At 46.8% G+C, this 18,239-nt stretch overlaps 1 protein-coding gene across 11 annotated transcripts in view; it reads right to left on the bottom strand.

Annotated features, from left to right (window-relative positions):
- The window catches only part of SPATS2L (spermatogenesis associated serine rich 2 like), a 145,789-nt gene that overhangs the window by 40,039 nt on the left and 87,511 nt on the right, over positions 1-18,239 (bottom strand). For all 11 annotated transcript variants that reach the window (XM_080670618.1, XM_080670626.1, XM_080670623.1 and 8 more), the window contains 3 exons: positions 8,102-8,210; positions 4,665-4,714; positions 1,112-1,352 (listed from right to left, as the gene is read on the bottom strand). In XM_080670618.1, coding sequence (XP_080526744.1) covers positions 1,112-1,352; positions 4,665-4,714; positions 8,102-8,210 — 400 coding nt within the window. The remainder of the gene's footprint in view (positions 1-1,111; positions 1,353-4,664; positions 4,715-8,101; positions 8,211-18,239) is intronic.

Below are 18,239 nucleotides of genomic sequence, written 5' to 3'. Positions count from 1 at the left end.
TCAAAATGATGTATGGCAGGGGCGGGGGGGGGGAGGGGTGGGGATACAGGCTAACATAGTCACAAGAGTCTTGCACAACAAAGAATTGCCTTGTGTCCTGAACTTGCTTATGTCCTTCTATCACTTTACACATAAACCCAAAGGTATTTTTTTGGACGCTGTTTTACTTGGATTTCCAGGATTCAGCTGCCGTGTAAGAAAAGATTGTACTTTACGATGTTCAGAACTTTACCAGGAGAATCTCACCATTTAGAAAATCACATGGCCAACCACACCAGCAGTCATGGTATTTGAACTGACAACTGCATTTATAGCAGCTGCATTCACTTCCAGGTCTGCATACAAAAAAATACTTACTTAGCTCTCAATTCTCATGCCAAATACAGACAAACGGTGTCTACAATATCCAGGCATGTCTCATTTCTTGTAGTGCAAAGGGATTCAGTATAAGCAGGTGTGAACATCGGGCCATTTTCTTAGGCCTCTATTTTAGTGTTACTTTAGTGAAATTCTAGGTAGATTACCTACAAAGTTTGGTTTAGGATTTGTTGTAAAAATGAAGCATTGGGTCAGGCAGTAGTGAGGACCACTGACCCAGTACATTCTAGCACAGACAGCAAGGAGATGGGAGAGTAGAGATGAAAGGTGTACCCCAGGCCAGGCAGCTGATTGAGAAGTGGCCTTTGTAGATTAGCTAACGTCTAGCTTCAGCCCAAATAATTAACATTCCAGATGCTAACACGCTGGAAGGTTACGTTCTGTCACATCATAGAAATTACCACCTTTAAATAACATTTTCTCTTGTCACCAGTTATCCCTCCCTTATCCCAGCAAAGGTGTCTAGAAAGAAAAGGTCTTTAAACTTGGAATTTCCACTTTCCTAATGATCCTAACACAGACCAGACCGGGGGTTTTGAGAAAAGGTAATCCTTTGACTCAGTGCAGGGCTAGACTGAGCATTTGTTCTTTGGCCCGTGTCAGTCCTCCCACCCCCACCTTTCCCAGGAAGCCTGCACCGTGTGCGCTGAGCTCAGCCTCTCACCTCCATCACCGTCTACAGCATCCCTTCCTTCCACGTCTTCCTAAGCAACTTGACTTAACAATGACTGACCTGAGACCCCACGGAGAGCCTTGGGTGGCTCCTCGAGTATCGAGATCTTCTTCTCCCGAGAGAGGAGGGCTGGCTTCTCGCTGGCGGAGTCGGTGGACAAGCTATCCTTCTCGCAGCCACTGCCGTGGCCGTTCTGGGCCTGCGGTGGGGGTGGCGGCCCTGCTTCTGGCCTCTCGGCCTTGTCTTTAGCATCTTTGTTGCCTTGATGTTGCTTGGACTTGCTTCTTTTTCGTTTATTGTTCTAGAAAATGAGAAATGAATGAGAATACGATTTTAACTCAGACCCTTGAATTATAAGATGAACTTGACAGACCAAAATAAGATATCTATACTAATAAAAGGGTAATATGCTAATTAGACCGGAGACCTTCTGGAAGACCTTCCGGATGTCTTTCCAGACAAAGCCATGGGGGTGGGGCCAAGGCAAAGGCGGTTAAGGGTGATCAGGCCAGGAGGGGAGGGCAGTTGGGGGTGATCAGGCAGGGGGGGGGGGCAGTTGGGGGTGATCAGGCTGCTAAGGGGGGTCAGTTGGGGGCAAGCAGGCCAGCAGGCAGAGTGGTTAGGGGCAATCAGGCAGGCAGGCAGGTGAGCGGTTAGGAGACAGCAGTCCCAGATTGCGAGAGGGATGTCCGACTGCCAGTTTAGGCCCAACCCCACAGTCGGACATCCCCCGAGGGGTCCCAGATTGGAGAGGGTGCAGGCCAGGCTGAGGGACATCCCCGCCCCCAACTGTGCACGACAAAGTCGCAGTGGGTGGGGACCAAGGCAGAGGCCTGAATTTCGTGCATCGGGCCTCTAGTTTTATATAAGATGATATATATATATATATATATATATATATATATATATATATATATATATGTATATATATATATATACACACACACACAGACACAAATATATAGAGACACACATAAACACAGGGTGGGGCAAAAGTAGGTTTACAATTGTATGTGAAACACACAGAGTTTATTCTTGTCTTATTGTTTATTAAATATATATGATTTCCTGGCTCTTCTAATAGAATGGGTGAAAACACATCTTTATTAACCACCCAACTTAATGTAAGTAAATATCCTCTTTCTTACAATAAGTTGTATCAACTTTCATTTCATAAACATAGTAAAGAAAAAGCTTCCTCTGAAAGGGAAACATGGCAGGGATGGCTTAGATACCGGCATACTGAGCGAATCGAGACACCACGCGAGGTGACAGTGACCCTGTGGCCACGGCGCCCTGGAGAATGGCTCTTCGTTCTTACAGAGGTGATGAGGGTGGGAGGCAAGGAGGACACTAAGGTTTGATCCTCTGGGGAGGAGAGGAGATTGAGGGAAGGACTGGCATGAAAAAGGCAGGCAAGTCCTTGCAAGATGAGGATGTGAACAGCAGATCCCCAAAGTCCACCTTGGGTCTGTGAAATAGGCACCGGCCCCGCAGAGATCCTGTTTGCTGCCACTGCCAGGAGTTCCAGGGAGACCCGGGACCCCAAATCATCCTCGAATGGATGTGTGTAGCTTACATGTACATTGTAAGCTGGAGCAGACAATGGCTACAAAGTAAGGCCCAATGGACCTGGTCCATCTGGGTTTGGACTAAGCAGTGGGCCCCCGACCTCTCGGCTGTAGCTGACCGGCTTTACAAGGCTTTCCTACCCTGCACTTCAGACCACCGAAATCCTTCATTACAATATGGCAGAGTTTTCCTGTCTCTCTCCTAACATGTCCTAATGGTCAACGTACTATGATGATGCACCTAATTATGTTGTATGCTTCACTGCTTTGGTTTTGTACCGAGGAATATCCACTGTCCTTAACCTTCAGTGTGGTACAAGCCTCAGCCAATCAGAACGGATGCCGACCCATCAGGACCCGGCCTGTCTGCCTGCTGCATCAGTGGGTACCCGCCGAACCTCAGCTGGCTTTGTTCTTCTACACACTCGGAAAAAGAAGAGCTTTCTCTCCTGGATTCTCCTACCTTTCTTTTCCTTTGAAACCACGACCATGCCCCCGAGAAAGCGCTCCCCTAGAGAAGTGAGGGAGCTCATTCATTCATTCACTGGGTGGCGGCCAAGGCCAGCGGCACCAGGTCCCAGCTCCCATGGGAGCCCCACAGCTACTAGGCCGGGCAGATCACTTTCCCACGGGCCCACCCAATCTCTGAGAGGGAGCCTCGGTAATGAGTTGGGTCTGCAGCTGCTGTCTGCTCCTTTTCTCACATCAGAGAAATTCATACCCAAACCACACTTCTGAACATTTCCATGGAGGAGTAAATACCGCCTTTCAGGCGCTTGTGGATCATCTTCATCTCCCACAAATGCTCAGGGAGCTATGATTAAAGATAAGCGGAGACTGTCAGAGATGGTAGCTCACAAAGACTAGGAAAAAAGCTCGAAATTCTTCCTACTCTACACGAAGCTAGGAAGAGAAAATGGGCCAGGATAACTGCCATGGTCTCGGGATTGTATGGAAGTAATACTGCCTGCTTGTTTGTTTTGGTGAAAACCTGGCTCGCAGGCCTATGACCATCCCTCAGGGAGCAGGTCAGACTGGGGTTTATCTCCCGGGATGCCCACGACTCAGGCCCTGCTGGCAAACAGTGGCAATGGCAGGGCAGTGACTTTGAAAAGAGCAGACTTGTGATCAACCAAAGAACTTGTATGCATATATGCATGATCCAGGGACAGAGACAACAGGGAGATGAAGGCCTGGAGGGGGGCCGGGGGCAGGGGCGGGGGCAGGCTAGAAAGGGTCAATGGAGGAAAAAAGGGGACAGATGTAATACTTTCAAACAATAAAGATTTATTTTTAAAAAAGAAAAGAGCAGACTTCATGTGAAGGCCGTGAAGCAGGTTATAGGTGCAGAACCAGGAGCGAGTGAGCATGCTCACAAGATGAGGAAGGCGAGCCGGAGACAGAGGCCAGTGTGTGCACGCACACCTCACGCGTGTCCACAAGTCACTCTTGCTGACGAGACAAGAAGGCAAAGTCATGTACTAGTAAAAGGGGCCGATTAAAATCTCCCGTTTTCAAGGAGGCGTCTGACAGAGTTCTCAAAAAGAAAAAAATAGGTCCCTTACTATGATTTTAAAGTATTTTCTTTTTCTCTTAAAAAAGAAAATCTAGCTTAGAACTCAGCAAAAAGGTATCTCAGCGCAGCTTTGAACAGATTCTTTCAGTTGGAAAAACATGTGAAAATATATTTAGAGCGTTTCCAAGCATCTTTGAAACACTCCTAATCCTCTCTGTGCCACAGGATCTGTTCAGGCAAGTTAATGTCTTGAATCCTTTGAATTCTCAGGCGAGGCTCCCCTAATACTTAAAAAGAAAACCCGGGCACTTGTGAAGCACACCTGGTGGTCAGAACACCGGACAGAAAACAACGGCCTTAGAGGGGCGGGTGGCTGGGAAGGGAAGAGAGTCATGGATTTGCAAGCTTTCTGGGTGTACGTATTATCATATTTGAAAGAAGCATAAAATTGGCAGCCTTGTTAAAATGATAACAACCATAAAAGTTTTGATTGAAGATGCTAATTTACAACCAATATTAATCTTACCTTCTTTTTTCCTGTCATATTCCATTCTTTTAGAACTTGAATTGCACTGCCTAGACAGAAACAAAGGGCCTTTAATGCGTATTCACATAATAAAACACCACACAAAATTCATCTCGGTCTTTTCATCTTGGTAGCAATTCCTGCCCCCCCACCCCCGGCTTTTCATTTGTTTCGATACATCCTACCTTAATAAAAATGCCAGTTTCGTGTTTTACTTCCAGATTTTCATTTAATTCACTGCATGATCTTGGTTTTATCAAAACATTAAGCCCTACTACCTGAAGCTTACTTTGTTTGGTCATTATGTTGTCTTAGAGAAGATGAAATACATCTTGAGCATTTTCTGCTAGCTTCGTTGCCGTAAGTAGAATTAAAATTGTTCTGTTGGATAGATGAATCAAAATACCTCTAATCTTCTGGACCAGAGGTGGGGTTTTGAATATTATGAACCATGTGAATCATAGGTTTTTGTTTGGCCATTCCTGCTCTTTTTCCCTGCCTCTGTTGTGTTCATAGTTTGCAGGGTGATAGCAGGCCAGATGAGCTGATGCAAGCTTTGCGCTCATCACTGGGGGGAAGCTGGGGGTGGTCTTTGCCAGGAGCCCACTTTGAAACAAAAGTTCATCAAATGACAAGAGTGCCAGGTTCTGTCAATGCCACTCACACACGTGGAACCACACAGACTCAGGAAAAGCCTACCCGGGTATGTTACACAACGTTGTTGTTTTGTAGGTATGTATTAATCTTTTGCTCAAGTAAATGTTTCCACCTATTCTAACAAAGTTCTTCCACTCATTCCAGCTGAGCTGGGGGTAATTTCAACAATAACTTATTGGTAATGAGTACATTAGCTTTTTTTCATATTAAGTAGTTGCTTCTCAAAGAGTAAGCATTCGCATACAATCTCATTACACTGTAACCGTTCTCTGCAAGGAGTGTGTTGGCCAAACAAAGATAAACTTGAGCCTGGCCTTGGTAAGAATTTTCAAATTAGCCGGGTCCCAATTATGGAGTCTGCTGTCATTGTTGAGTAAGCAGAGGCGGCGTTGCTTTGACTAATGCTGAGACGGGCTAATTATTCCTGTCCACTCGAAGTTTCCGATTCAGCACCCCTCTCAGGCGTTTTGAGTTACATGTACTTGAAATAGTAACATTGCACTTAAAAGTGCACTATAGTTCAGACTTTCTGTTAACTGGGCCGGCCTTCCTCTAATTTTCCCGGAGAATTAACGCTTCACAGTATTTCCCTTTGGAAGAACTTGAGGAAGTCACTTTCCTTAGGTTCTGGGGTAAGTCACACCAGCGGCTAACTAATCATTAGGGTAGTCCTCACTCATAGATAAGCTTCAGTTTTCTAAATAATATTTTTAAAATGTCAAAATACTGTCCTTTTTAAGCAGAGGAAGGAGGTGAATTGCTTCCTGCTTTCAATGGCAATACTCAATTATTCCTCTGGTTTTCATATTTTGACACAAATTCTACTTGCAGTTTTTAAAAAATGAGCTCCTGGAGAGTAATTCTGAAGAAGAAACAACCATGTTTGCAGAGAAGTAACTGTAACTGTTCAAGTTTAATTATACTGAAAATGCTTGGGGTTTCTTGGGCCACTCGGAAGGAGCGCTGTTAATATGCCACGTAAGTGGTTGCTGACACATATTTTTGATTCTCCGTGGCTTTTAAACAAGCTGTGTGATTGGTCCCCAGCCACAATGGCACGAGGCTGCTCAGCGATCGATGAGGGTTTTATTTAATGAGACCTGGACTCTGACAAGGCGAGCATTTCAGGAAGGACAAGCAAGGTGCTCTATTTAAACACCACGGATCTCCGACAGTGATCAGTTACCGGGCGTCCGTGCGCTTCCTCAGGGTCACTCTGTAATGAAACTTTCACTGCGGGGCCACAAGCCAGTGGGGGTTGGGGACAGTCGCCCTAACCCTTTCTTGAAGCTCCCTTTCCATTCGAGCGAGGCTGCCAGGGGAAACCTGAACAGTGTGTCTGAGCCAGGATGTGTGTGGCTCCAACATTTTCTTTTTAATATATTTAAAATATAAACATATATATATATATATATACGTATATATATAATTGATTTCAGAGAGGAAGGGAGAGGGAAAGAGAGATAGAAACATCAATGATGGGAGAGAATCATTGAAGGCTGCCTCCTGCACGCCCCCTACTGGGGATCGAGCCTGGCAACCTGGGCATGTGCCCTTGACCCGAACAGAACCCAGGACCCTTCAGTCCGCAGGCCGACGCTATAGCCACTGAGCCAAACGGGCTAGGGCCCAACATTTTCTTCCTGAGACACATTGCCCTGGAAGCCACAACGCCTGGTTAATATGGAGCGCTCTACCGTTTGTTGTCGATGACTACAGGTTCTCTATTTGCTGGCCCATGAATCAGGGAACAGCAGGAAAGCGGTGCACTGTGGGTCTGCTTGCAGGTCTCTTTTGAATGATAATCATTTTTAAATTCATTTAGGACCTTAGACCTTGGCTGCCGACATCAGAATGCGAGCCTGTTGCCTGGTTCCAAGACCTTGTCTGAAAGGCAATTATACTGGTAGGAACTTCAGACGATTATTCTGTTCCTAGGAAAATGAGCAGGTCGCACTATCCTTAACAAAGACAGTGTAAATAGGATGTGGTTGAGAGATGCGCTAAGTCTTCCCTGACCTCATCCATCAGATTATGGTGAGCCAGTCCATATTTACAAAACAGCAGTTGACTGACACGGGGCCAGAGGCATTATGATAACCAAGGGCAGGCACGCGATCTCTGTTAATCAAGGAAACGTATTTAATGTGATTAGGAGAAGAGAATTTCCTAGTTTACAGGAGATACAAAGCAGTAGTTTATACATTTACAGGGAAAAACATTCCGAGACTTGAGATTCTATAACATCACTGGCAATGGGCTTTCTAAAAAACAATTAAAAAAAAAAAAAGGCAAAAAGGTTCTATAGAAGTAGACGAGATGAACTGATATTCCAATTAATTAGGCAAATTCAAAATAGAAAAGTAAGGATATCAAAGAATAAAACAGTCCCCTTGGATACTAAAGCATCTCATTCAAGGATTCCAGTCGTAGAGCCAAGGAGAGCGACAGCTTCCCAGGTTGGAACGAGTCCTTCCCCCTCCAGGCACAGACACCGTCAAATAAAGCGCATGCTCAGTAACAATCGTGCATGATTGGCAGCAGTGCGATTGTAGCATTACTACAGGAATCCTTCAGGAAATACTTAGAAAACATCTACAGTGTTTTCTTACTAGTAACGATAGAAAAAACGTTAAGTTGTGTTCTGATTGAGTATGTGTGTGTGTTTTCCAACATGCCTATTCTTAGTAACGGATTGGTATTCAGTGCACTTAAGGAACACCGTATGGAAGCTCAGGGCACAGGCAGCTCTGACGTCCTCGGTCCGGGGCCGCACTCACCGTCCACGAAGGCCTGCACCGCCTTGTCCACGTTGAAGTCGAACTGCTGCAGCACCAGCACGATCTCGTTGTTGCTTTTGTTGGGAACGACGGAGCGGACCGCATAGATCTGGAAGGGGGAGGAGGGAAAAGGAAGGGAAGCGCTTTAAACATTTCCCACGTGGGGATCTCTCACCGGACGCAATTACAGCGGTGGGAAAGGCTTCGGGAAGCCTCGGGCCCTCAGCCTGCTCAGGCGTTCCAGGCCAGCGGGAGTGCACCCCGGCAACCACCTGGACACCCCCGTGCTGCGCACACAGGTCTTACAAAGGTCCCCTTGTTCGGACTCCAACAGCGCATGTGAAAAGCCGTCTACCCTCCCCGAGGCTCCAGATGCACACAGATGTGTCTGCAGGGCGGACACGGATGTGCTCTGTCTCAGGCTCTCCCTGCACTGGCTCCGGGGGATCTCTGGGAAGCAACGTGCAGAAACGGCCTCGTGCCTCAGCATCCCGCTCCGCACGGTGGAAACCATCACCCCGAGGCTGCCGGTGTGCTGTGAACTCCACTGATGTTTACAGACACGGAAAAACATGGGCATTGCATTGTTCGAAACGGCAGTCTTAGCCATAGGGCAGAAAATGCTCCCAAACACACGTGTGCAAACCATGCATTTCAAACACAGTAAATACATATGTGAGAGCAAAGGACTGCAGTAGATTAGGCTGATAGTCAATTTTTAATGACCTGTACGTATTTCTTAGTCAAATTTAGCACGTATTCTTTGGTCTGGCTTAGCAGAACTGATCTTTACCGCCCTGGCAATTGCCATAGGGTGCTCTATCCACGTCAGCAAAGCCTGGCTCACCAGCTTCCTGTCAAGGAGATTACCGCAGCTGCTTCGGACAAATACGAGGGTGCTGCCTGGTGCCGGGTAAGTGGCATCACCGGGGTGATCACTGCACCATCTTCAGTGTTTACATCAGTGGTGATGTGTGACCCGTTGAGTTTGTGAGTTGCCTGTAGTTTATTGTAATCAGATTCATGGCTTATGGATTATATGGGTATGGATGTAATGTGGCTCGATTGACTAGAAAGTGGTCGGCAAACTGCGGCTCGCGAGCCACATGTGGGCGGCTCTTTGGCCCCTTGAGTGTGGCTCTTCCACAAAATACCACGGCCTGGGCGAGTCTATTTTGAAGAAGTGGCGTTAGAAGAAGTTTAAAAAATTTGGCTCTCAAAAGAAATTTCAATCGTTGTACTGTTGATATTGGGCTCTGTTGACTAATGAGTTTGCCGACCACTGGACTAGAACATTTAATTAGGCAGCATAGCCTCTTTCCCAATTCTGTTAGGAAAGAGGTAGCCTTCTCCATATAGAGCTGTACAGGTGAGTATTTAGAATCAGGGGTCCTCAAACTTTTTAAACAGGGGGCCAGTTCACTGTCCCTCAGACCGTTGGAGGGCTGGACTATAGTTTAAAAAAAAACTATGAACAAATTCCTATGCGCACTGCGGGCCCAGGACGAGTCGGCTGCTAAGCAGGACAGGCAGCGGCACCCGGCGGGCCGGATAAATGTCCTCGGCGGGCTGCATGTGGCCCGCGGGCCGTAGTTTGAGGACGCCTGATTAGATTATGATGAGCAAACAGTACAAGCGATGGGTGAATGACTTGGAGAGGTTCTGACACTGTAGATCAGAAAGCTGGTTTTGAATCTTAACACTAAAAAATGCTCACTCAGTGGTGTTTACTGAGGACTCATACAACATATGTATTTGTGTATGTGATTCAAGATTCTTGTGTTTTTTTTTTCTATTCTCACATTTTATGGTTCTTAGTTTTTTTAGCCTCCATATTAAAAAACAGTAACTGCTTCAAATCTAAGTTTTTTTTTTCTCTTTTTAAAAATCCATTCAGTGACTATTTCTTGAATGTCTATTGTGTGACAAGGCATCAAACTTCCTGGAACTTACAGACTAGAGAGAAATGTACACGTTGATCAGATGATCACACAAACATATACCAGTACACTGTGATAAAATCTATAAAATCTTATGACAGGGAGACATGCATGCCTTTATATAGGTATGCTGAGATCTGAAGTGAGAAGAGATGAGTGGGAGGTAAGGGGAAAGGCATTTTAGGCAGAGGGACCAGCATGAATGAGCAGCAAGGCACAGATGAGGAGAGAGTGGCTGGAAGTGAGTTAGGAGGGAGGCAGAGGGTGGGGCTTTTGGAGGGTAAGACAGGCCACAGAGGGCAGGGACCAGATCATGCAGGGCCCGCGGGGCTGTGCAAAGGATTCAGGTCTTCTGAGCATCCCTCAAGGATGCTGACTAGACCTTCTGTTAAGTTGTTCTTATTCATTGATTGTGTTAAAAAAGATAGCACGCTCTCTCTCTCCCTCTATATATATGTGTATGTGTGTGTGTGTGTATATATGTGTGTATATATATATATTCATATGTATATATGTGTGTGTATATATATGTGTGTGTGTGTATATATATATATGTGTGTATATATATTCATATGTATATGAATATATATATATGTAAATTCAAGTTGAGGTGTTGATTTTATACACTTATATATTGCGAAACGATTACCACTATAGCATTAGCTACCATCTCCATCTCATCACATAATTACCATTTATTTTGTGGTGAGAACATTTAAGATCTACTTTCATCTTTCAAATATAAGATACAGTATTATTAGATACAGTGACCATGCTGTACATGAGATCCCCAGACCTTGTTAAATCTTATAACTGCAAGTTTGTACCCCTTGACCACTATCTTCCCATTTCCCCCTCTTTTTAAAAGAAGTTAAGATGGGGAGAAAAACAAGAACAAACCTACATCCAATTCAGGGAAGTCATTATCAGTGTGTGCCTAACTATAACTACAGTGGCCCCGTATTTACCAGAGCCTTGGATGTCTAAACATTACATGCGACCCTTCTAATGCAGTTCTTTAAAATAAAATTCTAGCATTTCAACCCACTCTAGTTGGTTAGTGTTACACAGAATTTCTTAATAATCACCATTATTATTACCACTTCAGCCATGCTCTTCTAAATAATACAATGCTTAATTATTAATGACATTAACTACATTATACCTGGGTTTGAACTGTGCAGGTCCACTTAGACTTGGATTTTTCTAAATAAATATTCTAAATGTATTTTTTCTTCCATATGATTTTCTTGATATCATTTTCTTTTCTCTAGCTTACTTTAGTATAAGAATACAGAATAATACATGTAACATACAAAGATGTGTTAACTGTTTACGTTATTGGCTTCCGGTCAACAGTAGGCTTATTAGTAGTTACGTTTTTGGGGAGTCAAAAGTTACACTCCAATTCTTGACTGTGCGGGAAAGAGGGAGGGGCATGCTGGTAACCCACCACCCTCGTGTTGTTCCAGGGTCATCTGTAGTATCATTAGACCAGAGTTCTCAACCCCCCTTTACAACTGTCTGATCAGTAAAGATCCACAATCATATATAATAAAAGCCTAATATGCAAATTGACCAAACAGCAAAACAACCACTTGCTATGACATGCACTGACCACCAGGGGGCAGATGTTCAACATAAGAGCTGCCCCCAGACCGCAGGCCCCAGGCCAGCCAAGGCGGGAACCAGCGGGGGCCCACCCGATTGCCCCGCTGGTCACCCCACAGATTGGCCCTGATCGCTGGCCAGGCCTAGGGACCCTACCCATGCACGAATTTTGTGCACCGGGCCTCTAGCTATGGAATAAGCATAACTAACGGTTCTACCTGTTTCTAGTCTCTCCTCTGCAGAACATAATACACTGTGTCAGGTTAAAGCAAAATGCAGTATCAACCATGGCTCACAGACACTTCCTTTTTAGATGTTTACACAACAACAACCATGGTCAGATATAGAAAACATCCATTTTTGTCATCTTATACATCCTAGCTCTGAACGTATCCTTAGAACAGTCAACAACGGAATTCTGACACCAAATCTAACTATGAATATTGCATACGATTCTCAGAGGAAGACACTTCACCAAGGCAGGAATATCAAGTTTTTTAAAAAATAAGAGAAAGGGAAAAAATAGCTTCTGCTTATCCTTAGATATTCCGTGGTGACTTCGGATTGTAGTGAATTTCTGGGCCACACTGTTTCTGCTTTCATCACCCAACTCTGCTGATGTGAAGGGCGTGGTATTGTTCCACCACCTTCTTATCCATAGTCACTACACTTATTTTCCTGTGAAAACGTCTGTGAGAAAGATGGTGAAATCGTGTGCACGCACATGTGCACATAAAAATACAGGAACCCCACAATGTCACTATCCAAGATGCAGCCCCATCCTAAGGGCTCTAAACATTTAAATCTGAAAAGGACCTCCTGACAAGTCGCTTTAACTGTAAGGAAGGGGTCACGGGCAGTGCTGCAGTGAGGTTGGGATGCAGGCGGCCTTTGCATCTGGAAATGAAGCTCCTGGAGGAACGGATCAATCAAAGTGTGAGGAAGGGTAGTCTGCATCCGGGGAAGTCAGAAAATCCAGGCGTGCAGGGACTGCTTTGTCCCACAGAGGCTGTTTCTGGCGCGGCCTGGTGCACAGCGCTTCCTGCACCCCACAGCCCGAGCGGCTGATGTGCCTGCTGCTGCGGCTTCACGCCCAAGCCCGCTGCTCGGAGCTGCACTCCACTGCATCCCTCTGGGTGCTGATGCCATGAACCAGGGGGCCAGGCGGGCCGCCAGGCAGCCAGCGGGCGCAGGCTGACCATCGGGAGCCCTTGTTAGCAGTATGCTTAGCAACTGCCTTGCCTTTCCCAAATCACGTTGCCCTGCTTTAGAAATTTGCCTTTTGCACCTCAAAAGTGGTTGTGATTTCGCCTTCAGCGTTTTAATCTCCCCTCCTCTCTCTGGGGCTTCCTATCTGGCGGGGCAGGTTTTGGCCCGTTCTGCCTCAGGCCCGCCTGCTGGCATTTCGCCCTCCCTAAGCAGAGGCCCGGCTTCCACCAGTCTTCCGATGGCGGCCTCCTTCCTTAACCTCCCTCCCCTGGACCCTGTGGTCCAGTTTTAGAGCTGCTGGCAGGCTTCCTCCTTCGCACTGGGCACTTTTTGAGCCTGTCTGTGGTGACGCCTTAGAATCCTTCCAGCCTCACCTGTGAGTCATTTAGACTGTGCCTGAGTTTCAGAAACGGATCTGACCAGTGTTCAGTCCACCTACACAGCTGTGTGATCAGTAAAGACCCAGTATTATCAAATAAACATAAAATCACCACTCCCTCTGCTCCAGGCTCTCCCCCGCAAACTCATTCCCCCTGCTGCCAGACTGCTCTGCCTAGAGCAGAATCGTGGCCGTTTACCCCCTTCCTTCCTGAGAATAAAGTGAGTCCCTACCACCTGGCGCTCGGGGCCATCAGCAGCGGGGCTCCAACCTGCTTTGCAAGGGCCCCTCCTGCTCTGCCCTTCACGGACAAGCACAGCCCAGTGCTGGCCTCCCACCCCACCTCTGCGCACTTTGCCTTTGACCTGAGCAGTGTGTGTTTGTCTGAACCTTACATTCCAGCTGAAATGCCATGTGTCCCATGAAGGCCTCCCCATCCCTGCCAGAGGTCATCCCTGCCGCCTTTCAATTCCCACAGCCCTGAGCAATAGGTCTCTCTCTCTCTCTCTCTCTCTCTCTCTCTCTCTCTCTCTCTCTCTCTCTCATTGTTTTAAAGGGATAGAAACATCAATGATGCGAGAGAATCATGGGTCAGCTGACTCCTGCATGCCCCCTAGTGAGGATTGAGCCCACAAGCCAGGCATGTGCCCCAAAGGGAATCAAACCGTGACCTCTTGGTTCATAGGCGGACATCAACCACTGAGCCACACGGCCAGGAAGCAGTAGGTCTTTCTTAACAATTAGCACCTGCTCCTTTATATCCAAGTGTTTGCGTACACACTGTGTCTCCTAGGCAGAGAGCGCAGAATCCTCTTCTCAGACACTCGGTGCGTAATCACCATGCCTACTCGGAGGAGAGAAAGCCAATGTGTAGGTATACCAGACTGCTGCCTTGAGTCACCAGCATTGTTACCTTCCACAGTAACAGAGGGTGAGTCTCTGTTGACTGCGATGTAACTAAACATTACATGGGCAGGAAGAATACACATATGTTCCTTAAATTTCAGTAACAGAGAGGGAAAAATATTTATAAGACTGGATAATTTTGCTTTCTTTAGAAGGTAATCATGGTATTTTGTGGAGTTTTAAACATATAAAATGAGCCCGGCCGGCGTGGCTCAGGGGTTGAGCGTCGACCTATGAGCCAGGAGGTCACAGTTTGATTCCCGGTCAGGGCACATGCTCGGGTTGCAGGCTCGATCCCCAGTGTGGGGCCTGCAGGAGGCAGCTGATCGATGATTCTCTCTCATCATTGATGTTCCTCTCTCTCTCTCCCTCTCCCTTCCTCTCTCTGAAATCAATAAAAATATATTTAAAAATATGAAATGGCATAGTAACTACCTATCCTTCCGCAGCTCAGCCCAGCAGAGAGATACTGGGTGAGCTCCCAGAAGTGACAGGTGCCGAGGCCACGAAGGGGAAGCAGACGCAGTTCCCCCCCATCCCCGGAGGGACAGGCGGCTGTGCCGGAAGTGTGTGCTCACGCTGTGTGTCTAGGAACAAGGCGTGGTGGTGCTCCAGAGAAGCAGCGGTCCAGTCCGCCGGGGAGGCGAGGCTCCTTTCTGGAGGAGCAGCCAAATGGCAAGGAAGGAGCTTTGGGATTCAACACACCCGGGTCCTAATCCTGGCTCTGCCGCGTGCCCGCTCTATGACCTTGGATGAACTGCTTAAATAACTGAAATCTGGATCTGGGGCTGTGAAAACGAGGATTTTACTTGTTACAATCCCTGTGACAATGAAGACATGATGCATGAAAGTGTCTGAGATAGAATTGGGCATATATTAGCTGCTCAATACATTTTAAAAAGAAAAGGATGGGGGCATTTACACTGGGCCACGAAGGAAAAGGGCTCTCTGGGTGTGAAGGCTGGCGTGTCTTTGCAATTGAAAGAACATGTGGCTAGTGTGTTGGCCAAGACTTATTTGGGGGAGATGGCCCTGTACACCTTCCTCCACAGCTTGGTGAGCGCCAGGGGACCCAAGGCTCTCCTCCATCCCGCTCCCCCTTCTGCAAGCCGACTGGGACCTCAGAAAGCCCATCTCGAGGGTCACTAACAACAGTTAGTTTTTCTCCCTCTCATTCTCTCATTTATTTACCCAAGGTTGGATAGAGCAGTAACAAAACAGATACGGTCATTACCATACCTAGAGAGGAAAACAGATGTAATCATGTAAATTTAAATATACACTGAGTGGCCAGATTATTATGATCTCTGAACGCATAATAATCTGAACACTCAGTGTATATCCTATATAATAAAAGGCTAATATGCAAATTGTCCCCTCGACCAGGAGTTTGACCAGCAGGCAGGCCGGCCAACCGCCCATGTCCCCTCCCCTCCCCCTGGCCAGGCTGGCCGGACCTCACCCATGCACGAATTCATGCACCGGGCCTCTAATATAGTATATATATATATATACATATATATATATATATACACACACACACACACACACACACACACACACACATACATACACTGAGTGGCCAGATTATTATGCGTTCAGAGATCATAATAATCTGGCCACTCAGTGTATATGTAATTGCAATTTATGCTAAGTGAGTGATAGGAAGGAGGCAATCAGAATACAGGGACTACATCACGGTGTCAGGAAGCAGCCTGGCCGAAGAGACGACGTGGGCCAGTCAGATCCTCTGCCATGGGGTCTGCTCTACCCCACACAAAGGGGCAGAGCAAGGGTCTTCTGGAGCTGCCTCGCTCCCTGCCTTTCCTGCTTCCTGGACTTTTCCTGAAGTCCCACGAGACCCTACCAGACCTTGGCAATAACCCCTTTTTCACTAGTTTGAGAGTGTTTCACTTTCTAGAACAAGTAGCAGCTAGGGATGAAAACAAAATAATAAAGCCCAATAATGAGTCCAACTGGCAAAGGGGAGGAACGGACAATGTTAAAGATAAATCCAGTTAACAGGCAGTGACGTGGGAGAAGAGAGGCGCCTGACCCGTTCACATACCTCCCCCGGCACTCACGCTACCACAGTTATTCACTGATGTGACCCTTTGCTTCACTGGGATGTGAGTTCCCGAGTGACAGGGGCCTATCTTTATAGCCACAGGGCCTGGAGCAATGGGTGGCATTCAGCAGATGATTCATAAATGTTTGTTGAACAAACAAAGGAAGGAATGAATGAACAAAAGGAAGTAGAGAGTCTAATATGATGGCCACTGAAATATTCCAGTTTATTTATTCACGTTTATGTCAGTGCATCTCTGGATTCAGCACAAGTATCACTCGGAATTAGAAAGCGCTCAAGCCCAGAACGTATGGAGAGCGCCCAGGTCCCAGGAGCGGCTATGGCTGGTCCCAGCCTTGAGCAGCTTGTGGTCTGGGAGGTGAGCTCAGTCCTATCCCTGCCATAAGGACAGCGGTCACACAGCCAGCAGCCTCCTTTCCCACCAGTGAGAACCAGAGTTATTTATGCGTTTGCCGTCCCCGCAACTTTGAAAGGAATTTTATAATCAGCTTTGGTCACATTTCTCAAAGGCTGAGCCACTCAGAGACGCCTTAGAAATAGCTCGCTTTGCTTCACTGGCTGGGCCACTAACATTATCTTCACACTAATGAAGGCAGTTCTCCCTCGAATCTTCTTGGGGAAGAAAATAGTCTTAGCAGACCAGTACCTCCGCATCATGGATAATTCTATAATTTAATTGCCTTTCCCAGCATCTACTGTCTGCCAGCAAAAATATATGCATGAATTGTTGTCATGTTCTACTTGGCTGACTTTTGGGGAATTAACACCAAGGGTACAAATCAAAATTAACTTTTTTTTTTTTTTTTTTTTTTTTGGCAGGAAACCAGGATAAGAAGGAAAAATGAAGATTGGAAGGTGGGGGGAAATGCAGTTTTCATAGAATCGTGAGAAGTTTCAAGTGGGGCTTTGCGATAATCTTGTTGTGGCTTCTCAAACTTGAAAGTACATTCCAATCACCTGGGGGCTGATTAGAATGCAGAGTCTGCGTCAGAAGCTTGGGTGGGGCCCAGGACTGTGCATCTCTAACAAGTTCCCAGGCGATGCAGAGGCTGTTTGTTCAAGGAGGTGGCAGGCAGATGCCTCCCCAAAGACGTCTATGCGCTGACCTCCCGGAACCTGTGGGCATGCTGGTAGCATGGCAAGTTAGGGCTGCGGATAGCATTAAGGAGGTTGTTAGTCAGCTGACCTGGACATGGGGAGATGATCCTGGAAGCTCTCAGGGGGCCTAGTATAATCACAAGGGGCCTTATCAATGGAAGGAGGAAGGAGAGAGGGTCAGAGTGATGCCATGTGACAAAGACTTGACCCGCCATTGCTGGGTCTGGAGATGAGAGGCGACCCTGAGCCAAGGAATGCAGACAGCTCCAAGAAGCTGGAAAAGGCGAGAAAACAATCCTCCCCTAGAGCCAGAGAGGAATGCAGCCTTGCCGGTACCGGAGTTCAGCCCAGTAAGACCCACCCGGAACTCCGGAACTGTCAGAGAATCAATGTGCGTTGTTCGAAGCCACTATGTTTGTGGCCATCTGTTGCAGCAACAGGAACCAAACACGATGGACCACACGTTGAGGAACGAAAGTTGCCTCCTTTTGTCCTCCAACGGGAAGATGTCTTTCTCTTCCCCGTCAACTCTCCTGTTTTTAAAAATTACCCCTTCCAGAGAGCAGCTCTCTCTCCCCATACACACATGTTTTGAAGGAATTCTGTTCATTCAAGCCAGGTATTTCTGCCGGAAAGTGAGATAAATCTGACAGCCTCTGCCCCCAGGAGCTGACAGAATAGTAGGAAAAGAAGGCAGAGTCATCAATAACAACGAACTCAAGAGTCACTCTGACAACGAAATCCCTCTGAACCTCACCTGTTCTCCATCCTTTCCGTGCAGATTCCCCTCGCCCCTCACCTGGAAAAAGCCTTCTCTGCAACCATCTCAAACAATCACAGCACAATTAATGCCCCCGAAGCACTGGGCTGGTTCTCTAACCGAGGGAAGGGCCAGCCACGAGGAAG

This window comes from Plecotus auritus (genome assembly GCF_963455305.1).
Source record: "Plecotus auritus genome assembly, chromosome: 5".
Lineage (NCBI taxonomy): Eukaryota > Metazoa > Chordata > Mammalia > Chiroptera > Vespertilionidae > Plecotus > Plecotus auritus.
This window is presented reverse-complemented; position numbering and strand designations above follow the sequence as displayed.